The sequence below is a fragment of the Ischnura elegans genome, chromosome 1, assembly GCF_921293095.1.
Source record: "Ischnura elegans chromosome 1, ioIscEleg1.1, whole genome shotgun sequence".
Classification (NCBI taxonomy): domain Eukaryota; kingdom Metazoa; phylum Arthropoda; class Insecta; order Odonata; family Coenagrionidae; genus Ischnura; species Ischnura elegans.
Window position 1 is genome coordinate 111,099,041 of NC_060246.1, and position 25,296 is coordinate 111,124,336.

The 25,296-nt window shown below is 37.8% G+C and overlaps 1 protein-coding gene and 1 long non-coding RNA gene across 5 annotated transcripts in view; one reads left to right on the forward strand and one right to left on the reverse strand.

Moving 5' to 3' along the window:
- LOC124168020 (zinc finger protein 675-like) overlaps positions 1 to 24,234 on the forward strand; it is a 38,135-nt gene extending 13,901 nt beyond the window's left edge. For 3 of the 4 annotated variants that reach the window (XM_046546115.1, XM_046546105.1, XM_046546122.1), the window contains exons 2-5: positions 5,785 to 6,352; positions 16,990 to 17,283; positions 19,932 to 20,164; positions 23,483 to 24,234. In XM_046546115.1, the coding sequence (XP_046402071.1) occupies positions 5,785 to 6,352; positions 16,990 to 17,283; positions 19,932 to 20,164; positions 23,483 to 23,993 (1,606 nt within the window). In that variant the 3' untranslated portion in view covers positions 23,994 to 24,234. Of the gene's footprint in view, positions 1 to 1,514; positions 1,642 to 5,784; positions 6,353 to 16,989; positions 17,284 to 19,931; positions 20,165 to 23,482 lie in introns of all 4 variants that reach the window. The other variant, XM_046546131.1, reaches the window with a different exon arrangement.
- On the reverse strand, positions 11,124 to 13,796 carry LOC124168040. The gene is made up of 2 exons (XR_006866821.1): positions 13,618 to 13,796; positions 11,124 to 11,623 (listed from the first exon to the last, which is right to left on the reverse strand). It is a non-coding gene; the product is annotated as an uncharacterized LOC124168040 (long non-coding RNA).
- Positions 24,235 to 25,296: the final 1,062 nt, after the last annotated feature.

Below are 25,296 nucleotides of genomic sequence, written 5' to 3' on the forward strand. Positions count from 1 at the left end.
CGATGCGGGTTCCGGTGTGGGAATCAACTAGCTCTAAAATTTTCATTTTCTCGTCAGTTAAAAATGTCCGTTTTTCACCTCGAATTTCCATTTTCAAGCACGATAATTTCTATTTCCCGTACTAATTGAGGATAACTCGCCAACACACGAGTATCTGAACTACTCCTCGGCGATCAAGTGCGTAGTACAAACTGTTGTGCGGCTTCATAATTTTTGAAAGTTACAGTTGTTTGCGATACGCTGCTATGTAAATGGAATAATTCAAGTTTAAATAAGTTTTTTTAAAAGTATTTAATTAACCCATCTACGCTACGCAACTGTTGAATGAAGTCAGCGCAAATTATCCCAGTTGCCGGTCAAGTTTTATATTTCCGGCATTTATCACGTTTCAGCACGTCTGGTTTCCTTTCAAACTCTCGTATCAAAATATAGGCTACATGATTATTGTCAACATTGTTTCAGGAGTTCTTGCATTATAATTATTACATAGCTCGATGGCTCAGAACACCTACTTTCATATCGTGAATCTTTCCGCCGCTGACAGAAAACGAGATGACGTAGTTCAACTTTCCGACGTTAGTGGCGTTCTATCCCGCCACATTCAAATTCTTCTCGAAAATAGTTCTCATTGCGTCTCTTTCTCTTGGATTTTAAAATACTAATGCGCGAAAGGAAGCCAAAAGATAGTTTTTAAGGGCTGATATGCACGATTTATTGTTTTAGTAGGCAAATAATGTTTTTTAGCCGGCGCGTCGTGATGCACATGGCGGGAAAACGAAAAAAACACGGCGTAAATACAGGGTTCTATTTACATTGGAGAGATTGGAAATATGACGGGACCCAGAAAAAAACTTGCAATTTGCGGGAAAACGTAAATTCCGATAACGCAAATACGGGGTTCTACTGTATTTGTTTTTTACTGAGACCTGTTTCGTTTGTTTTTTAATTTTCTGCTATTTAACCAATGCTGTTTGTTATTATGTATCATATTCTTTATGTATCACTTTTGTTTTTCTCCCTTTTACGATTTCTATGTCACTTGCTAACCAACAGAAATAAAATCATTATTATTAGTTTTTATACAATCATTTGTCATTGAAGCACAAATTCAGTTGATGTTGTGATACATTTGCCCTCACATTTAGTTCATTCAAATTATGTGGTGAAATCTGGATCTCATGATATTTGTAGTTTGCCTTTTTGGAAAGATCATAATTTTTCTTCCCACCTTGTTTTCATCTTAAATACATATCCTTATCAATTCTTCTTTAATGAAATGATACTCTTATGTGTAGGTTTCTGCGAGTCACTATCTTAAATCTCTTATTTATTTAATTTGTTGCAAATTATGTAATTCAGAAAATGAAGAGAGTCAGTCTGCATGAGAAAGTGCTTGGCTTTCCAAAATTTCTCTAAAGCCTTTTTCGCCAAGTCCTTTTCACTTAGAAAATATTTGAGCATTTACCCTCACAATGAGTGATTTTCTGACCCTCCAACCTCCTTTCATTGCAAAGACGTTGTCCAGAATGAGGCCTGTATGAGCGATTCCTCCTAAGATGCGGGATAAGGGTGCAGCATTATAAAATCAAGGCCCCGAGCAGAGAGCTTGAAAGAGTGATGCCCTCTGTCCAGGGCCAAGAGGTAATTTTTTTTGTTCAGGACTTGACCACCTCCTGTGCATACTCTCTATACATCCCATCTGTACATAGTCAACAAGTTGCCATCTCATCACCAACTGCACAGTCCTGGCAACATAGAATTTTGAGCATTTTTGTCTGCCAGTTCTTGCCATACTTGGATAATGCCTGGGTTGATTGTTACCGTATTCCCCTGAATACAGTCCCCCTCTGAATATAGTCCCCCCCCCTACTTTTGAGGCTTCAGTTTCAGGAAAAGTTAAAAAAATGCATATGAATATAGTCCCCTCCTTTACTTTTACCATGGGCATTTTTGGAAAAAAAGGGGGAACTATATTCAGACATATACGGTATTTCTCTAAGTCTAGTTCGGTAAACTCAGGTATAGTTTACCCTGTCTTTATTTTTAGCTGTAAAGCAATTCATTATAATAACACTTTTACTTCTAGTTAATAACTGGACTTCAATCTTTCCAATAAGATACTTTTGAAATCCTCCTTAGTCAAGTTTTACATATGCTTAACTTCGAAGCAAATGAATGACTACTATGACTCGTAAATGTAACCAGGTGGTATGTATCTTCTCCCCTTTGTTCCACCAGGGAATTATAAAGTTCACCTTTTACATTTCATTCAGGATAAGAAGAATTCATTTTTACCCCAAAGGCTTCTATTGCTTGGGTTTTACAGAGAAATCACATTGTGTGTATTTTAAATGGAACTTGATGAGTAATGAATCTATAAATGTGGAACAGGCATTCCTCATAGATTTCCAGACGGCCCCACATGCCCACCTGTGTCCCCGTACGGTATGGAAGCAATGGGTGTGGTGACCTCCAAAAATGTACTCTTGTTACAAAGTTATGGTTGATGTCTCTAATAGGGAAATTGCATACTTTTTATAAACAGTATGCTGATATACTACAGTAAACACTTAGTACCGCAATATACTTTTTTCCGCTTAAAATTCAATTTATACCCTAGAAAATGACTCCCAAAAGTCGCCCGAGTTTCGCGGGCTAAAAAATACCGCCCCCACTAATCTTTGGCTGTGACGTCATAGTTCAGTACGAGTCCAAGATCCAAGCCCAGTATCTGCAGGTTTGGAAGAGCCACGTTGCGTTTAAAGGAACACGTGGGTGAAATAAGGAAAAATTACAAGTGGTGCATTGTTCCTCTGTGCAATAACACCCCAGAAAAAATTATCGCCTGCATTCCCACGGAGGAAATTAGAAGAAAAGCCTCGATGCATGCCGTCTGTCGGGATGAGCGTTACGGAAAAATAGGAGTATAATAAACGGAATGATAAACCCGTGTGCTATGTGAGCGAAGATAACTTTAATATAAATAATATTTCCATATTTCATTGACTGAATAACTTGAAACTGAGATTTTTCGATAATTCGGCCGCCGTAGAATAAAAACTCAACTTCAAAACAAAAATCGAGATAGGTGTTTCTCGATGGTTACGATCGTACGATGGACTCAAATTATTAAGGCATTTTGTTCAATTTCAGTTACGGAAGGACATAGAAAATTCCATGATGTTTAAAAACAAGGGAGGAAATATGAAAATATAGAGCAACGTTGATCCTCATGCATTCGAGTGCCAGCCAAGAAGACAGCGTTTTCTTCTACTGTCGGCGTCAAAATGATGTGCCGCTGTACTTTGCAAATTTATATCCTGGCTTCACTGCATGCTATAATAATGAACTATACGTCATTTTAAAGGAAATTTTACCATAAATTCTGATTTATTTTATTACAAAAAATTGAAAAATGTAGACACGGTCAGTGCAATAAATGACTCCGCGCACCGAAAAATTAGCCGTTTTGTCAACTTCATGAAATTTGCAACTCAACCTAAGGAAAACTACTACGTCTACAGCATTCATCTTCTACATTAATTTACACTCATCAGTGCGGATTAATAAAATGGCTTTTGGGTATTTTTAAAACTTATATTTTGTTATAAATTAATGAAAATATTTAAACATTATCTTGTCCCATAGTTTACCCCGAAAGATAAAGGAAGTTGTAGATGGAAAAAGGATGGAATCCAGAGGTGGTCACAAAAAATGAATCGCAGCATTCTTTGATTTTATTCTGCGCCGTTGCTTGCTTTTCAAAAAAAAGTTGAGTCACAAGAGGAATGTTCCGCGGCCTTTGATTTGGAAAGTATGGAGATAAGAATGGACATGTGTGGATCAGCAATTTCCATTTAGTTAGTTGTCAGGATAAACCAAGGATCCAATTAAAGGTTGTCAGGCCATCGTATAAAGATAGGACTGATGTGCACCACAGGGGAAATGGAGTGTTTGAGGGAAAGTCAAACCCAAAGTTGCCCAAAGAATGTGCAGTTCTATGTTGCTCTTTCCCCAGTTAAAACCAAATAGAAATTGGATTGGGATGATATTTTCACCACGGGTTCCAGTGATAGTAAGATCTTACTATCACTCGAGTGCAGGTGATCACGGTCATCGTCGAAAGTCATCCCTCTAGGATTTCCGATACGGAATTTTTAAGTGACAACCGATCGCAATGACGATAAGCTCGCCTTAAGAGAAGGTTTCAGATATATCCTGAGAAAAGCTCCCAAAATGTATTAAAGACTCTGTTTGGAAAACATGCACATTTTAATGCTAATTTAGGAAGTATTTCATTTCAAAAGTAACTTATTAACACCTGAAGACGTTGTGTTTATTATATTGATCGAAGTGCGATTGACGGATTCTTTCTGCAGAATAGGAAGTGGCTTCGGGGTTTTTAGTCACAAGATGGTAGATTGTGTTGGAAGTTCGTCTATATTATCGCTACTAAATTGAAACATTAATAGTCTGGCTTCCTCAGAGCTTCCTGTCGCCCTCCAGGCAAGGTATTTTTAAGTTGAAAGTATCATCGACAGCTTCGAGGTGGAAATAAGTTCATCATAAGACTCTACCGGACTGCCAAAAGAATACACATTTCACATGAGTATACGCTTTCGCCAATATTATACGCAAGTCTCACTTTGTTATGAACTATAAAACATTACAGATGCACATCAGCTACCTTTCTATTTCTCGGCATCGACTTTCCGAGCCGACGAAGTCTACAGTTTCACTAAAATACCCTGTTATCATGATGGAATCAGTAACAGGAAGCTTGCTAGGATCAGCCTAAGAATAACCATATGCCTTCATCTTTACGCAATCTATCGCTTTCAATGGAGGAGAAATAGATCAAATAATAGCCCTGAAGTCACAATGAACAACTCAGATAAGTCTGCACTTCAATAAATGAATCATAACCACGCCGTCGCATGTATTCAAGTATGCAACCTATACTATGGCCGTGCCGCCGTGCCTCGTACTGAACTATGACGTCACTTTCCTACCAGCCAATCATCGGGCGTTTTCGCTTCTCACTTGCATTTGAAAATTCTCGTGAACTTTGATGCATTAAATATCGCAAACCACGTCATAAAATAATAAAAAAACTTTCACCGAGGTATGCAAACATATGTTTTTATATAATTTTGGGGCTATTGATTATATCTGAAATATATGCAAGTTCCCTATTGTAGCTAGGTTACCTAAAACCTTTTCAATTAAGAAAAATGTATAATTTCAAGGTGTAATAATCTTTATTGGTTATAAAGATCTATCAATCAATGCAATTTTTGACATTACCTATTTATTTTTGACAAGTGTGTTGATATATATTTTATATTGTGTGTCATGATACAATATTTTTCTGGCCTCTGGTGGCAGCAGGAAATTAGCTGGCTGGCCACGAGTTGAAAACCCTTGAGCTTTACTCTCCAGTTCCATTTGCTGTTTATTGTGTTTAATGAAGCATCTGTGAATTTTACCAAATTTTGTGATCATCAAGATATAAGCCGAGGTCAAAACCCTATTATTTACATGCATGAGCCTTAAGTGGGTAAATATATTAAGCACTTGCAAAGGATTACTTGACTTAGGAAATTTGAGTATATTTGTACCTTTCTATTAGTTTCTGGTAAACTTTGATTTTGAATGTCGGTAGAAAAATTGTTGGTGGAATCTTGTAACAAATTACCCATACTTTTCAATTGTGGTTAAGGTAAGAAATTAATTTGAAAACTTAATTTTCCTTCTTTTCATGTGCTGATTGCTATTCGTCAGAGCTGAGAAATGGAGGGAGGCGTGTAAAAACCCTAAACTCTCTACTGTTCCTGTAGAAAAACTACATGATGTATATGCTGTGTGTAGAAAACACTTTGCAAGGCATCAATATACCAACTCTCTCATGAATAGACTCAATCGGAATACAGTTCCTTCCCTTTTTTTACCTAAGTCCGATGCCTGTGAACTTGATGATTGTGTGGTAGTTGATGTAACTGTTCCTCCTGTAGGCACTGAAAATGTTGAGGTTTTACCTGTTGTCAGTGATGTAGAGGATCATTTTAGTGACTCTAATGATCAGAATTCTAATGTGAATGAAGGTGAACATTCTGTGTCTTCTGATGCTCCACCCTCTGCTCTAGGCCTATCAAGTAGCAGAGAAACTGAGACCTCTTTGCCAAAACCTGTGATGAGTTCAGGGACTATATCCCTGTTAAATGATTATTACAGATACACATTGTGTCGGCTTTGTTTTTCCAGCGATGACCATCTGGTTAACATATTTGAGGATAAGCAGGAGTGTGGGTTTCTGATCAGTGATGCAATTGAGGATTTGCTCCAGTTTACGGTGAGTATTATTTATGCTATGTATTCTGTTGATAGGTTGCAATAGGGTGGTTTCCTTTTATTTTTTTATTGCCTAAATCGAAAGATTATTACTCCTGGAGTATGTATTTCACGCTTTTAGATTTTTAAATGATGATATCTATTTTTCGCGATCAAATGAAAAGTGAAAATTTTCAAGCGCACGAAAACGCAATGGGTAAGTATGAATGCCGGGAAAACTCCCGTGTGACGTCGTTCTGGTTCCCACTGCTGCAAGTGAGGTGACCTTGGGGCGAGGCTCTGAGCGCTGATACGACTCAGGATGCTAGCAGGTAGCAGAGTACCATGCTAGCTGGTAGCACTTGGCTTAAATAAGGATTATTAATACCTTATCAAACGAGGAAAACTTTCCAACCTTAGCCAGTTTTAATAAGTGATTATTAAGACATGTTTCCCTGAGCTCTGTGCCTAATGCATGCATTGGTAACCTCCGACGATGTAAAACTCCTATCTACTCGTATAGAAACTAGGTCCCTGTGACGTCACGTTGAGTGGCATCACATGGGCGCCAATCTGGCCTTTTTCAAATGAGGATAAAATTTACCCTTGCCATTCGCCCTAACTGGGATTTCTAAAACCAAATAATTTGTATATTATGAATACACTAATGGTGGGTAATGAATCGCAATCAATGCCTTTCGTTTTCTTTGATGAAGGAAACTACCCTATTGTCATACTATGTATTCACATACTCTAATTTCCGTTGTAAAACTTGTGCTTTCTGGTGAGAATAAGGAGCAGTTCCAACCCGAGTAGAAAATCCTTAAAAAAATTATGTGATCCCAAGATTTGTGTATGTATTCTTTTTTTATTTTTGTCTAATAATTTCTGTTAGATTCAGATGCTTGGTCGATATAAGTATTATTATTATATATATTATAAATATATATAATAATAATATTATAAATATATATATAATAGTATATAAGTTATAAATATTCAAAATAAAAAAAGTTTATTTTGGAATTCATCTACTTCATCAGTGCAAATTCTGGAAAGTTTCTTGGGACTGCATTGATTAAAAAAATCATCGTGCTGAAGAGTGAGCTCATGAAGACACTTAATGTGATAGGAAAACTGAAAAGTCACTGTAGCAGGAAATTTTTTAGAATTCAAGTTGGAGAGCTATCAGAATATATGTATGAGTGTTAGAAGTATATTTATTTACTATAGAAAGTACATAAGTATAGAAGAGAAGCCCCTTTTGCAATAGGCACACAATTGCAGAATAGGACGAGCGTAAGAATGTGTATGTCACAAACTGCAACTGGGCAAATCCACCAATGGGCAATCCATTCATGAAGTAATCAAAATGCATGAATGCAAGATGACAAAATAGCCCTGCTCTAATTCTACAATGATTGCCTATTACTTGAGAATCTTGAAGATGTGCAATTTCATACCCTATTCCAAATGGCTATACATAATAGGATCTGACACCATCAGATGTATAATTAACTATTCTTCTGTCAAATGTATGATTGCTTGAAAAATAAATACATATTTTCATATTGGTGCAGCATAACTTCCTTATAAAAGCTCTCTTGTAGAGACTTGGTGCTGTTTTTTTTTCAACTAGGTGGCACTGCTAGTCCTTGAACCTTATGTGAAAATGCTAGTGATATGAGTGTGCTGATATATGCGTGAGTGCTTCTTCTTAATGTGCTATCATCATTTTAGTTTGAAGAGCGGAGGACTGCATTCAACTTTCCTTTATCCTCCTTCCTTTTCCCTATTTTAAATGAAAGTAGTACAGCATAAGCTCGGTTTAGCAAGTGCTCAAAATCTTGGAAAACTTATTAAATTATTATTATTATTAATATTATTACCTACTCAATTCGGCGCTTGTTATATCTGAAAGGGAAGATGAAGCTCCTCTATTCCCATATTAACTTTTACGTACAGCTTTTATTTCATACCGGTGTTATTCCACATAGTATTAAAATCTGCATTTGCGTTCTTGTGTATTTGTACATAATTTTGCTAATAAAATATCTCATAGCTATTATTGCAGGGTTCCCACTCAACAGTAAACACCTTTAAACTGTGAATAAGCCATGAATTTAGTCTACCGTGAAAATACCTGTAAATAGCCGTGAATTTCGTCATAAAACCTTAAAAATCTATCAAACTAGATTGTAGAACTTCTATTATCAGATGAAAAGAAAAATCGATATTTGGATCATGTTTCAAGGCCAAATCACGTGCAGACACTGTCCACGCATTTATCTACACACGTGTATTCGAAGATCAGTTATTGGTCTGTGAGCCATGGCGACACATTGACCTTAAGCCTGTGATTGGAGGACCGGTAATGGGTAAATTGTTCATTAACCCTGGCAAAAAATCGGACACTTCTTCACTTCCCTGCCACCCTGCTCCTTCCATTTCTCCACTCACAACCAGGCCCTACATTTTGCGAACGATAGGTGATGTCATAAGAGATAGCACTTTCATTGCTGGTTTTACATTCACGGTGTCTGTTGCGTTTGTTAAATTTGTAGTTGATGTGCGGCCGATGATTGTTACGTGATCAATATTTATGTCTAAAATGCCTTGTCTACAGACCATAAATTTGACAACATTTGGACCGTGAAAACCTGAAAAAACTGAATTTTATAATTTAGGTAGAGTGGGAACCCTGTATTGGCCTGGTTTCCGTAAAACCTTGCATCCAGGGCTGCATACGATGTGCAGCTATGCGATCATGGATCGTCCAGAATGGGTGAGAGCATCTAATCGCTGAGCAACGACCAAAATCATGCTCCAGATGCTGTGCCAAACTCGTAGTCGTGGTAGCCAGGCGAGGTCCCAAGAGCACATGGCACAATCGGATCATCCGCAGCATTTGGGAGTATTTAAGATTAAGCTCTAGCACTCTCTCTTGGTGAGCTCGGAACACTGCTCCCAATCCGCGACAGGTAGCCCAGCATGCAGACTGAGTCTTCTCCCCCATGAAGCTACGTTTGCTTTAATGTTATGGATTCTTCATAGATTCTGTGCCCGCAAGCTGGAAATTCATTGTAGCATAGCAATTAAATCTGCACAGTTATTGCATTGTATCCATGATGCTTAGACATGTAATGGCTGAGCCTCATGCGCTTCTTTTCTGAATTATTCTTTCCACCTTAACCGGTAAAATGAGTGACTATTTAGATTAAAACTTATGCACTTCTCCAAAGAGATATGCTTCATTATACTGAGTAGAATGGCGGAGACTTCTCAGATTCGGTCTGTCCTTATTTTTACAGTTAGTCATAGCCCTTTTGACCGTTCATTGCCAATAACTATTTATAATGGAACTCTCGCTATATGCCAAATTCTAATGAGCTTCCACTCTAGTTAATGTTTGCTCAGCTGTTCAACGCCCTCAAGAGATGTCTGTCATAATATAGAGTGCATCCCTTGAAAGGAACTTTTTGGCTTCACTGTATGCAATTTCTTTTAAATGTAAAACATAGGCCGTTTGGTGTTGCAAATACTATCACACGCTATAATGAGATTCTTGCAATATGCCACACTCGCTATACTGGGCTTCCACTGTTTCAAGTTCTATTAGGTAATGTGAGGAATAATGGGAAAGTTTTTGCATCTTATACATTATCATGGTGGAAGATGAGATTGATTTAGTGGAGAGGATATGTCACAATGTTATCTCTAGAGAAAGAAAGTTGTTTTGGTTGGATATAAATTTATTTAGAGAGTCACGTCTGCTAGAAAGGGATGAAGTGGGGTGCAGCTTTTCAATTAAGGTTACTGATGTTTGTTAGTAGTCGTAACATGTTGTCTTTTTGACGTGCCATATATCGGTTATGTTTTTCTGTGTATCTGATCTATCATGGCAAATAAAGCATTATTATTATTAAGTCTTTGGATGTGGTCTCGTCCTACTGCCAGGAGAGGGGCATGAAATGGAGATGCTGGAATGGAGGAAAATGGTGTGTGTGGTGAGATGTTCTGAGGGAGAAGATGAAAGAGATATTTACCCTTTAAAGGCTGAACTGACTTACTGACTGATTTTTATTATTTTTTGCATATCCTATTTATTTTACAACTAATAGGGTGGTTTCCTATTATTTTTTTATTGCCTATATCGGAAGATTATTACTCCTGGAGTACGTATTTCACGCTTTTAGATTTTTAAATGACAACATCTATTTTTCGCGATTAATTGAAAAGTGAAAATTTTCAAGCGCGCGAAAACGCGACGGGTAAGGAAATCTCTCCGTGTGACGTATTTCTGGTTCCCCCTCCCGTCTTGTGAGGTGACCTTGATCGAGCCTCTGAGCGCTGATACGATGCAGGCTGCTAGAGGGTAGCTTAGTGCCTTGCTGGCTGGTAGCGCTTGGCTTAAAAAAGGTTTATTAATACCTTATCAAACGAAGAAAACTTTCCTACCATAGGCAGTTTTAATAGGTGATTATTAAGACATGTTTCCCTGAGCTCTGTGCCTCATGCATGCATTGGTAATCTCAGACTAGGGGTCGACGGGGCCCCGAAATTTTCGGGTCGGGTCGGGTCATCGTCCTGACCCGACCTTCGGGTCGGGCCGTTTCAAATCTCGGGTCAAAATCGGGTCGGGTCGAAAATCGCGAGAATTTTATCCATCGCGAAAAATATTTCACTTTTCTTTTTTATAACTTCTATTGTCCCCAGCAACATTTTAAATTGATTATGGCCATCATTTGTGACAGCGCTCTCAAAATATAACATATTTCATACATTTTATGGCGTAAAAAGTCGTAAAATACAAGCCAGCGAATATTTTCTATGTAAATGGCGATCTTAAGAAAACCTAAGTAACGTTAAAGTTAGACATTATTTTATATTAGAATGCAATAATCAGAACTAGCTGACATTAGAAGGCTAGCATCAATTAAGGGCGCTAAAGGCAGAAAGTAGTTTCTAATATCTACGCAGTAGCGAGGAGTGGCGACAGGCAGTCGTGACGACTGCCGGCCCAATTACGTTTCAGTCTGACTCCGTCACTGAACTATGAAATAGTAGGGACTATAAAGAAATATTCACGGGTGATTGGTATTGACTTCCATATTTTCAGCTGAACATTATATATGCGTTATTGGGCTGAAATATTATTTCTTTCCGATCGATAATAAGTTGACAAATGGGATACGGCATATATTCCATTTCTTATCCATTTTAGCACCTGCGGTAACGAATAAAACTTCTCGGCTAGGCACCAGGTTAGGCTGAAAAGTTTTTAAAGCCTAACCTCTAGAGATGTGCGAATAGTATCCGCGAATACATACTCGAATACCTCGAATACTAGAAAGTATTCGATATTCGAGATCTGGAATATTTATGCCAAAGATGCCGTCTCGAATACCTCGAATATGTACTTTTAATTTCGCGTCATACACTGTCGCTCGCACGTCGTTGGTAGTTGACTCGAAAAAATGAGGAGAATTCTAGTCGTTTAGTGCATGCAGCGCCGTTTTAGGCAAGCTGACGAACTACATCAAATTCGCGGGTTAGAGCGGTGAATAGAGTTCAACGTGGGGAACCGAAATTGATCGGGTGAAAAAAATCCGAAAATCCCAGGTGTCCCCCATCAGGAGAAGCTCAGTGCCGTGGGATAGTGACATTGGCGCATTTCCCACGATCCGCTATCCACCTCAATTCAGCGTTCGCCCCACCCCCTCCGACGATTTCCTCTTCTCCGAAATCAAACAAAAGGTCCCTGCTTGCCCAGGGATCGTATTACGAAGACCTCAGCTTCGAAAAAAATTGCAAGTCACCGTAAAAAAATAGAATCGCGTTTCACCCTTCTTCCCCAGGAGATGAAACTACCATAGGGAGGAACTCATCAGTGCCGTGGGATAGTGACATTGGCGCATTTCCCACGATCTGCTTTCCCCCTCCATTCAGCGTTCGCCCCACCCCCTCCGACGATTTCCTCTTCTCCGAAATCAAACAAAAGGTCCCAGCTCACGCAGGGATCTTATTACGAAGACCTTAGCTTCGAAAAAAATATCAAGTTACACGAGAACAATAAAAACGTGTCTCACGCCCCCCCTCTACTCACCCACTGGCCTTTTTCTGCTTACCTGCTTCGAAGTTCCCCATTTCTGGAGGTCAACTGCTGCATGAGTCATCTACTAGCCCAAAAGTTGTCTAACAATGACTTTCGGCTATTGATATTACGCTTTTATTGGATTGAAATATTAGTAATAAGCGCGTAATTTAAAAAAGAATAAGACCAAACACGACATATTTCTGACTTTATTTAAGCATTTTACGCAGGAAAATAAATGCCGGAAAGACGAAGAAATACGACGGAGGCTTAGCATTTTGGCGTAATGCTCAAATGCGGTGCTCTCCTATTATTTTTTATAGCCTCAATCGAAATATTAATACTCCTGGAGTACGTATTTAACGATTCTAGATTTTTATAAGACGATATCTATTTTTCGCGATTAAATTAAAAGTGAAAATTTTCAAGCGCGCGAAAACGCGACGGGTAAGTATGAATGCCGGGAAAAACTCCGCGTGACGTCGTTCTGCTTCCCGCTGCCGCGAGTTAGGTGACCTTGGGGCGAGGCTCTGAGCGCTAACACGACGCAGGATGCTAGCAGGTAGCCGAGTACCAAGCTAGCTGGTAGCGCATGGCTAAAATAAGGATTATTAATACCTTATCAAGCGAAGAAAACTTTCCGACCACAGCCAGTTTTAATAAGTGATTATTAAGACATGTTTCCCTGATCTTTGTGCCTCATGCATGCATTGGTAACCTTAGACGATGTAAACTCCTATCCTCTCGTGTAGAAAATAGGTCCCTGTGATGTCAACTGGAGTGGCATTACATGGGTGCCAATCTGGCCTTTTTCAAATGAGGATAAAATTGGCCATTGCCATTGGTCTAAACCGGTATTTCTAGAACCAAATAATTTGTATATTATGAATACACCAATGGTGGGTAACAAATCACAATCAATGCCTTTCATTTTATTTAATGAAGGAAACTACCCTATTGTTTATATAAAATTAAAATATTCCATTAATCAGCAAAATTCCTGTTTGAATCCTTTAAAGGCAATCACAATTACTCGCCCAAATCTTGGGTTTCCTGCTGCATAAGCGACCTAGTCAAACATTTTCACATTCATCTTTTAGTATTCGAGGTATTCGAATATTCGAGCAATGATTTGATATTCGAATTCGATATTCGAATTCGAGAAATCTACTATTCGACCCATCCCTACTAACCTCATTAAGGTTTGTGAAGGTAAATGATGATATTTATATCATTCTTTTAGTTTACGGAGACATAGATGAAGGAGACTCCCGACCTGTTCTTAAAAGGCCGTTGCAGATGCCAATGCTGTTGTCAATGCGACTACGACTTTATCTCAGCAGCTGATATCTTAGAAATGTTTAACATTGATTTAAAAGTATTGTTTTTGGCTGGAGTGGAATCAATATTAACAGCTTTATTTTTATAAAAACTTATAAGTTCATTAAAATTATATATGTGAGGATAAGTTTATAAAAATAGCCATGCTTTCCATTTTTACCTATTTAAGCGGCTATCTGCGAAGTCTAGAATACGGAACGAGTATTTTCCTTCCATCTACCCGTTCATATAACAACTCTTGATGTTACCCCTGCCCAAACGCGTTCCACTCCCCTTGTTTACAAAACTCCAGAAGGGTTCGGTGTATTTAATTTTCCATACGGAAAGCATAAAAAACGAAACCAAATTACTGTCGACACGTCGACTAACTGGAAGATTATTTAACCCATTACTTCAATCAGCCAATCATGATCACTGCTAAAATTACTTAAATAAACCCACGTTTATCAATCTTCCAGTTTTTAATTGTCTCGGCCGGTTTTAACGCCATAGTCCAGTCGTTTTAACAGGTCTGGAAAGAAACCTGATGTGCTGCAGTTGTAAATGAAAGGATTTCTTCGAATTAATGGAGAGAACGCTCTGTGGGGTTCTTAGTGCAATTGGAGTGCCCTGGGTGAACAAACTGGAAGAGAAAGGAGAGAGCAAGGAATATTTGCAAGGTTACGGTGCGGGGAAGAGAGCGGAAATGGGTGGAGTAGTGTGTGTGGCAGTTAAGATTGGCCTTTACAGAGATTTATGGCCATAAAACCAATCGGAACCATGCGGTGTACATTGGGGTACAGACTTTTTTTTAGCTAATAGGAACAATATTCCTGAATATCCGACTTTCTTTGCCATTTCTTCCAGTTTACTCTCCCAACGAATCCCAAGTGCACCCTGAACCCTTCTAGAACGTTCTCCTTCCCATGTCCCCGCACCCTCAAGAGAATTGTATAGTTAAGACCTTGCTTTACAATTTTTATTGCCAGACGTCCTTAGAATGATGTGAGTGTGGCGTCGAAACGGGTTGAGGTTAAGTATATACAGTAAATAAAATAATTAAAATGTGCATTTACAGAACGGTTGTATGAAAATATTTCATGTTGAAATATATGTTAGCAACAATGACACAATATCTATGCTATTACATGAAATTAGTTTTCACTGACCTCAGTACATGCATTCATTTTTATTTGAATCATGCTGAAAAATCCAACGGCAAGCGAAAAATCACGTATTGAATATGAAAGATTAGTACTAGCAACAACACAAATATTAAGCTCCTTCCATTCTAAGTTTAGATATGTTTCTTAGTGACCATTAGTGTTCTTACACCAAAATTTAAAAAGTTTGGATGTATAATAAACTTTTAGAAGACAGGAATGCTGTTGTTTTTGAAGTGTTAAAACTCAAATTTTTATTTCCAGATTATATTTACACGAAGGACTACTTCATTTGTTCATGTTACTTTCATCCTTTGTATTATTAGTGTAAAAAAATAGGTTTAATATTTTTCACTTCTGGCAAAAAACTAATAATTTATAGATTGTGTAATTAATAGTAAATAACTAGACATAAGTCATTATTATAAGGCAAATATTAATGGGTAGTGATAATTGTTATTAGCTTTCATCAGTTATCATTCTATTTTTTTAAGACTGAGTTTTTGGTTTCTTTAACCTTTTGTAATGAAAGAGTAAAACATTTATGGAAACAAAATATTTCTTGTGTATATTTGTCATTGATTTTAAACATTTGTAATATGGGCCATTGAGTTTAATAATAGCCTATCTGAAATTGAGTGCACTGGAAGAATTGACTTTGGGATATATTTACAGGAAATACAGGAAGATGTTTGTTTTACCTTGACCTCATTATCCAACTTAGTATTGTATTTATTTGTGTTATTTTTGTAGTAGTCTGTTTCAGATATGCATTTGCATTTCTGTTTTGAGTGAATACACTTAAACTAATCTACCATTTAGGTATAGATTGTTTATTTTTATTTCCTTTTATTGGCCTTCATAAACATATTTTTTGACATTTCTGCTTCAAGAAAAAAATTATGATCAAATTATTGGATACGACCCGACCCGAGACCCGACCCGACCCGAGGGTCAAAAAAAATACCCGACCTGACCCGACCCGAACCTTAAAATTTTGACCCGTCCACCCCTATCTCAGACGATGTATAACTCCTATCTTCTCCTATAGAAACTAGGTCCCTGTGACGTCACGTGGAGTGGCATCGCATGGGCGCCAAATTGGCCCTTTTCAAATGAGGATAAAAATGGACCATTACCATTCGACTAAACCGGTATTTCTAAAACGAAATAATTTGTATGTTATGAATAGACTAATGGTGGGTAACGAATTGCAATCAATGCCTTTCGGTTTCTTTGATGAAGGAAACTACCCTATTGAGAGATATTATGAAAGAAAAACCGAAAAAAATTTTTTAATGTTTTCAAGCATGTTCCCAAATTGGAGCACACCACAAAATTTTGCTATTGCTTAAAAAATAAATGTACACTTGACCAAAGAACTAAGTTTAACAATGTAATATATATTGTTATACATATGTTGAATAAATGAGCGTTTGGTACTGGAGAGTGAGGGTAGGGAAAAACATTGAATAAACCGCTTTCTCACTACATAGGTGATGAAAATAACCAATTTTGAAAAGGTATAATTAACGACCAATGTATACACAAGTTATGCGATTCACTTTAAAAGATACTACAATACTTTATTTGTATGACGAAAGCTATAAAAGTAATCATAGAAATGAAATTTAATTTTCATGAATGTATAAAAATCTGTTCCCAAATGGTTATACTGTAAATGTTTAAAGAAGTGATTTGGAATGGAAATAAACAAATATATGAAGGATAACGGGGAGGAAATGATACAAAGCATTATAGGGTGATGTGCCAAATTTTATCGGTCAATCAAATGTTAAATTTTACTTGTGAAAATGCTCAAAGGCAACTATTGATCTATGCCTTGGCGGAATGTAACAAAAACACCTTATTTTGGTTTTTTAGGTTATCTTGCTAATATTTGCTTGCATATATCTGGAATGAGCTAAGGAACAATATTAAGTCATATTATGTGTATGTATGTGCATGGAAATTGTCTTGTAAGTGGTCCTTTGGTGTTAGTCAGTAATCAGAACTTAATAAATTGTTTGGTAATTTGATTTTATTAATTATTAACTGGACCCTTCCATTTTGTGTTTCCAGGTTTCGAAAACTGATGATTTCCCTCAGTTTATTTGCTCCAATTGCTGTGCGAGGCTATGCCAATTCAAAGAATTCAAGGAATCATTATTAAAAATGAAGAAGGAATTTGAGAAGTCGCTATTTATCCTAAGAAAAGGTACAGAGAAAGATGAAAACACACCGGAAAACTTGGATAGTGACAATGAATTTCTTACATTGAAAAATATGGGGGAATCTAAGGATTGCAATGATATGGAACCTTTGTGTGAGCTGAGAGAAACTACTGAGGATGATTTTGCAGTTGATTATTCAGAGGTAATATTGCTGTTAAACATACATATGTATTTCTGATCTTCGTAAGTATTGGAATTTAAGCTCCATGAATGAAAGTATAAGTTTTGGAGATATGTCTTAATTAAAGCTACTTTGTGTTGCCTGTTTAATCCTCATATGGATTTAAGAATTTAGTTATGCTGTTGGATTTATGGCTCTGCAGCGGGGCTGTGTTATTTTTTGCTATTATCTTTCAAAGTTAGCCTTTATTGACATATTTTCTGATTGGTAATGGTAGTGACATCCATTATCTTCATCTCTCACCATGTTTTGCTAGATTTAACCCATTATTGTGGCCGTTATGGAAAAAAAAAATCTTGAACGCTGCATCCTTTTCCATTTGTTGCTGTAAAGCTATCTATCTATTTCTGTTCCCTTTCTCTGTTATTTTCAAATGAAAGGTTAAACTTCGTGTGCAATTATTGTTTTAAATATTTTTCTGATATAGTGCTTGAAGAACACCTTTATGTATCTGAATACTAAAGCTTAGGACCGAATAAAAGTCGTATGTGCCCATGTGATATAATTTTGCTTCACTGCGTCCACCCTTATGTTATATCGTTGCAGATTACATTGAAGGATAAGTTATTTAATTTTAATAATCAAACAAGTGCAGGTGAAATGAGAAGAGACAGCTGTTACTTTCGTGATTTTTACACAATTCTGACAATCAAGACAAATCTTACGAATATTCTGGGAGCTTATATCCTGCAATTTCTAGAAATAAAGGCTGTTGGGTTTTGAAATATAATGAATATGGGATAATAAGTGACGTGTCAAAGAACATAGCACCGCTTTGGAGGTGGAGCTAGAAGAGCCAGTATTTTTTTCCTATCTCGGAGCCCCATTCCCTCACTGAGGATGTTTCCTTAGAAATGGGCGGGTAAATGTGATGCGGGGGAGTGCAACGAATGTAGTTTTACTTCTGATTGGTGGGAAATCCGAATAAAATTACTTCTTAGAAGTATGGGTTATAGGTGGTAAGGAATAAGGAACAGTCTCCTATTTTCTTTCATCCGCCTCTGCATCAGGGACTGATGGAAGAATGTTCTGGGGTGACAAAAATATCCTCACGCTGGGAAGACTTCCCTCACCTTTTCTTTCCGTAGTGTTGCACTGACCCAAACATTGAGATAATCCATACCTTCCCACTAAGCTTCCTTATTTGTCATTCACTGCCTTCTTCCTTCCTCCTACATAAAGTGATTGAACTTCTCCCCACCCAAATGACCCACCTGAGCTATACCTTCTTGGAATGAGGGGAGGGCCACCCCTGGGCTTTATAAGCCAGCCTGTTGTTTCTGGTATGTCTGCCTTGTTATGGTGAACTTTCAAATTCCAGAGCCTTAGATAGAGAGGCCCCTTGGTGTGCCAACAGTGTTGGAAGACAGCTCATCCTTAGACGAACATACCTGGGATGGATGGCCTGCAGGCGGCAGAGGAGTTTTATGTTGATTTTGCGATTGCTGAGTTCTTAATGTTCAACCAGTTTTTGAAATCTGGCCTCTTTTGATGTTGAGAGGCGGTAGATGATCTCAAATCTGAATTTACTGTAAAAGTCTTCAGCCAGTGGGTTGATAATAATGTCTGCCCCCTTGACCATGTGTTTATCGTCCCAGTGTGACACAGAATAATTAAATTTGGCCACATCACTTGTCATTCTTGCGAGGGAAAAAGGAATTTCCTACAAACCACAGCACTAATCTATCTGCCCAAAACTGAGGCAGCTTCACTGCTATGCAGTATACTCCCAAGCTGACCATTTCTGAACTAGCATGACCATTTTCTAGTGGGTTGAATATGTAGGAATTCACTTTCACTCCCACAATATTCGTGTCGGGGTTATCACTTAATATCTCATCAGTGAGGTTAGGTGCAGAGTAATGGTATACACCAACAGCTCAATTTAAAGATTTTTTTGCCTCATGGCAGAAAATAATATACAAAACTAATGTGGTGTTATGGAAGAGGTCGCCTATATGCTTTGAGATAACAATGAAGACTGTCCTCTCTTGTGGTCAGGGGTAGAACCTCCAAGCCGTCAAGTCTCCACTGGCCAAGTACCCGGCCTCAGGTGGCATCTTGTGGCCTTTTACCAAAATGCTCCATGCTAATGGCAGCAAATGGGATACCAATTGGGCGACTGCCACAAATTAAAAATTTATTTTTCTATTTTTCAGACTCTCTGCTCAAACTGAATGTCTACTGCTAGGTTCATGTTTCTTTTATGTTTCCATTGATTCAACTTTTTGTTTCTGTAAAAAATTTATTCCCAAGAAAGTGATTTCCTAATATGTTAGGGGATCAACTATGGCCAATTAATTAGTCACACTAAATGTATGAGAAAGGAAACCTTCAACTGCATTAATGCATGTAAGAGATGTAAGAAAAATACTTATTAGTGATATTTTTGAGCTGAGCAGTGCCTCAAAGTGACAGTGGGCACTCATGGGTTAAATATAAACTTCACCTTGGGTGGGGAACTCCAAAGAAAGGAATATATTATGTGCATACATTGGTCTAGAATTCACATTAATTGGTATATAGTCTTTAGATGGCATATTTTGTCTTCATATGAAGTAGTAGTGCTATGTGCTAACAGGGTGCAATGCAATTTTCATTTCTTCTAGGTTCTGTCTGATTTGGAAGAACCATTCACAGATTTAGAAGACATTGAAGGACAAGACGAAAGTGAATCGGAAACTGGAAAGAAAATAGTTTCTTGTATGACAGAAATTGTTCTTGAAGGTGAATACAAGTGTTTTGAATGTGGGGAAGAGTTTCAGTTTAGAAATCTCCTCACAAAGCACCTCATGGAGCACAGGAAGACATGGCCAGTGCCTTGTCAGTATTGTGACAAAAGGTAAGTGGCAAGTACAATTTTGCATTAAAGTGTAAACATTGAAAAGTATTCTTAAAATTTTTCTCATGTGACAGTATATTAGGTTGCTCCCTAGGATGCTGGTCCAAAGGGTTCTTAGGAAAGGATAGTCCTGCTATCCTGAAATTCACTAGTTTGTTTGGTTTGATCTCTACCCACACCTATCCCAACCAATCTGCTCTTTGAATCACTGAGAGAGTAGGCACATACATATTTTAATTAATACGAGCGTGCTGCACCCGCTCCCAGCGGGCTTCCCCCACTCTTTTCAATGCAGGTCCACAGAGGGATAGGCACGTTTCTAATTTTAAAATGTAGAAACAAAAGGCAGGGTCTTATGTACAAATTTAATTGGAATGTTCATGCACAAATTGAGGTCAGAGGACCTCTTTAAACACAACATTGGAAGTCATTACACTATCCTCTGTTAAACGCACATGAAAACTAATGCTTACGTATCAACAGGAGACTTGAATGTGGAATCAGCCGCATTTTGATAAAAGTTGTTTAAATAATGCGAGATATTGTTGCAAATGAACCAATATATCAGTTTGTGCGCTGTATAAGTCAGGAATATTTACCGGTTTTTGTTTTTTTTTGTTTTTTTATTATTATTTAAAAACCAATTTTAGGAAACAATAGCAATACCTAGGAAGTAAGATATGCCGTCGCATGTTCTCTGATAAATTCTGTGCATTATGGTACCTCATTTGTGGAGTTTGGTTGCGTATATGTTGAGAAAAAGGTATCTATACGGTAGAAATTATATAGAAGATAGTGGGTAGAATGCTGGGCTGCAATGGTAGTTAAAAAAATGGATTTTTGATATATCAAGTTCTAATATCACTTAACAACTGAATCTTTCCATGCTGAATTGCAAAAGAATAATGATAAAATCTTGCGATCATCAGTTACTGCCAGGGGCCTTAAGTGGATTACAAAAAAATGGTCAATTTGATAGCTTGACTCTTGGTGTATTGGGTGCATTTTATTTTTTTATATGCATCCAAAACCTTTATTTTAGCTCTCTAGTGGAAGCAAATTTATAATTCAGTAAAAGTACTTGCAGTTTGAGCGATTACATCATATGTATCAAGATTTTTTTTTATTTTTCTGAAAATTTGTTATTTTACCTTGTCTAAAATGCATGGCTATCCATCATTAACCTTTTCGTGCCGAGCTCCTTCGCGAGAACTTGCTTTTGGCTCTACGATGGGTATGAGATTTTCTTTTTCGCCCCGTACGGAGTTTTTTTTCGGCTTGGGACTGACCAGGTAGTGGCTTCCTCCCCTTAATGACCTTTCCTAGCGGGGTCCCGGACCCTTTCCTTGGCAACTGGGCAAATATAATCCTCGACCCTTTTCCCGGAAGGCAGCCCATCCCGGCCAGTGCAATTTTAATTTTTTAAAATTGTTATTGTTGCATTAAATGTCAGTTCATCAATGTATTCCTTTCATTTTGCAATGCCTGTAGAACTTTTAAACAAAGTTCTACGGTTATTTTTAGGGCTTTCAGCAAAACGGCACTATATCATAGCCAAATGAGCTTTTCCGAGAAGTGTGAGGTTATCATCTTCCACATACATATTTCAGTAGGAGAATACTTACACCAATGAGAGTACCTACTTACAATATGAGAGTAATTACCTGGGTAGAGCAGTTCTTATTCCTGCGATGGTATGGAATGCTTCTCACAACATGTGTCTAGGTAAAACATTCCCTATTGGCACATTAAATTTACGAATTTTTAGGATATGCATTAATCAGTATTTATAGCGAAATTCGTTTATAATACCTTTGTATTCAAAGGTTAATAAGAGGTTATTAAAAATAGCCGCTGTAATTTTGGCTCACGACAAAGAACTGAGAGAATCAAATTTTATGACATTACAAGGGCTTTTTTTCATAGAAGTTAAATCGGATATTCTATCGAATTTCACCGCAAATGTACACTTAGAATGTAGCTAACAGAGTAACGTATATTTTTAGATGTAAATCATTACAATATCGCTCCTATAAACTTGCTAGTAAGTTATAAAAATAACAATTAAACATCTAACCTTAGCATCTCCAAAAATTGTTCTAGGTGATGATCAACTCCGTTAATATTACGTTAATGAACGCTAGAATTCCGTTTAAAATTTGGAACCAATCAGCAGAACATACAGAATGTAATTACTCGCATTGATTTTCAAAAAATGCAACATTTACGTTTTTAGTTATTCCACCTTATAAACATATAAGTGAGCATGAGCACCTTCCTTGAGTGGGACAATGAGAGCCGGAATGGGCCGAGGTAATCCCCACACGGACAATAGGAAAGGGTCGGACCTCTCGCGCCGAGGGACCCTAATGGCGGTTGGGACCCACTTGCCATGCTTGACCGCGAAACCGTGAAAACACGGCCTTTGGCCTTTTGCTTCGAAAAATTCAAGCCGTGAAAAGCTGGCCTTCCTTCTTTAGCATCAGAAAATTCAGGCCGTGAAATCACGCCCTGCATAGGGAAGAGGTTAAATCATATGAGATAGAGCATTTCAAAGTATTGTTTTGAGCTTACATTTATAAATAGCAAATAGAATTTAATCGAAAATAATATCAATAATATGATCTGCAAATTGCGTTTGAGAAGTTAATAGCTTAAGTTTATTCTCCAGTATTTAATGGTTGTGTTGCATTATTGCCCAGTCACTGAGATAATCTTTCTCGTTCAAAGCACCTTCCAATAATCATGGACTTAGTCTTGGTGCAGATTTGGAGGAATTTTTCCATGTTAAAGGAAAAACAATGGCAATTACCTTCTGAAGGTATCTTTACTTCTGTTGGTCTTCTCCTCCTTGTAATACAGGTCTGCCCCAAAGGCTTGACCTTCCTGTGTGCTTGAAGTATTCAGGTCAAAGTGATTGATATAACTTAAACCTTTAGTTTGTTCGCTGTGGTAACTATTTGCCCATTTAACGTGACAGCAGAGCATAGGAAACATTACTGAACAGTCACTATGGGATTGACCCCGTATTTTCCTTGAATTCCTCTCTCAGACCTTCCATCTTGAGTTCCCCCAGGTGATGTTTATGAGTCGCATTCCAAAGCAGAAACCCCCAGCTGTTCTCTGGCCAGGTCACACCTGGGTGACCCCCTCAAAAACAACTATGAATCTGGGCCACATACGTAATTGCAATAATTTAACCTAAGATTGGTTTTGGTTACATAGTTGTTTTAGTTTAGTCATTCTTGTTGAAAATATGTTTGCTCAATTTCATTGATCAAGTGAAAGTTTTGAATGATTTTTCTTATTCATTTCCAGGTTTAGGACATTATTGGATCTTAATAACCATATCGTAATGCACTCGAATTACAAGCCTTACGAGTGTGAACATTGTGGCCTGAGGTGTCGCCTGAAGGCAACCCTGGCTAAGCACAAGATGATCCACTCTGATGACAAACCCTTCCTATGCTCCGTTTGTGGGGCAAATTTCCGTGATGGGGGTCTTCTCAAGAGCCACCTCAGGATGCACTCGGGAATTAATTGCTACAAATGTGAGGAATGTGGATCGCAGTTTACCTCAAACAGTAAGCTTGTCCGACATCTTCATACCCACTCAAGCAAGAGGACTCATGTGTGTGGGGATTGTGGGAAGTCTTTCAGACAGTGGAAAACGCTCGGGCAACACATAACCAGAGTTCACCAAAGGGAAAAAAGGTATCAATGTGGTGTTTGTTCCGATAAATATGGCTCAAAAAAAGCACTTAGTGAACACATGAAAATCCATCTCAAGCAAATATGCCCATCGGAAATGATTGTAATGATGACATAATTGATGATTCACCAAAAATAATATGTGCTGTTGAATTTAACACCACATCCTGCTGTGCCTGTGAATGCATCCCATGAAGAGTTGAGACTTAAATTTAGTTTTTATAGCAATGATTCTGTATCATGATTTGTCAATTTCTTGGCTGAATGAATGGAACTGCTGTAATGTTACCCAAAAACCAGAATTTTATGTCTAGTGTTCAGTTGTTGATTAAACTTGAGATGATTGTTTGTACCAAATACATTGAGAGGTGTTTTAATTTCTGGCTCTGTCCACGAAATGTCCTAGGTTATGGGTCCAGGACCTCGAATAAAATAGGAACAATCTGTTGTATGATTTAAGTCAGGTAAAATTGATCGTAGCATATGTCCAGTGGGGGTGAACTTGTGATATCCAGTAGCATTCGATATCCTAGGCTCCTGGTGAAACATTTCAATTAGGCAAAGTTCACAATTATGTTCCCTTAGGTCTAACTTGTATTCTTAGCCTCAGTTAACAAATTTGTTTTTTCTTGATAGTCCATTCTTTTCTTAAATTTGAGAGATGCAATCCCTATTAAAAATACTCAGTATTCCCTTTATAAATCAGCCTATATTCAACATGTGTTTCTACTCAGTATTATTATATATGTATTTCATGCTTTGGCCTGGAGCAAGGTAGGTAACTAATCTTCTCAGTCACACTGGAGCAAATGGCAGTGTATAATTTTTCAGTCCACATAAGCAAAACACTAACCATGAACAAATAGCACGTATTTCTAAAAAAGGTTAAAATCATCACATCAGTTCCTTGAGTAGGCTTTTTCGATGTGGTGACGTTTCAGCAGAGAAGTTTGCTGGATGTGCACTCTGTCTGTGTCCATCTTTGTAGGTGGTTCGCTGGCGTGGCAGCTGGCTTCTTCATGTCAATGAATTGCAGAAATATGATATCAACTGTCTTGTATACTCATCCATCGGAGTAGGCATCTTTTCATTGGTCCATGTAGGAGGCCGGAGACTTCTCGTTGGTCCGTGGTGTTTTCCGTTTTCTTTTTCTCACATGTTAGTTCGAGCACAGTGACGTTGTCAGGGAGGAGGTCGGGACCCTTACCCCCACCACCCGCCCCCCCGAAGTATAAATACACAATTATTTTCCTTTGTAAAAGAAAACAAAATATTGAAAAATCATGAACTTACAAAATATTTCCTTAACGAATTACTTAGTACTTATACTTTAAAATCCATTACTTAGTACCATTTTCAAAAAATTTCCCCCCTGGGTTTGGACCCCCTCTACTGAACGAAAGGCTTGGCTATGCCACTGT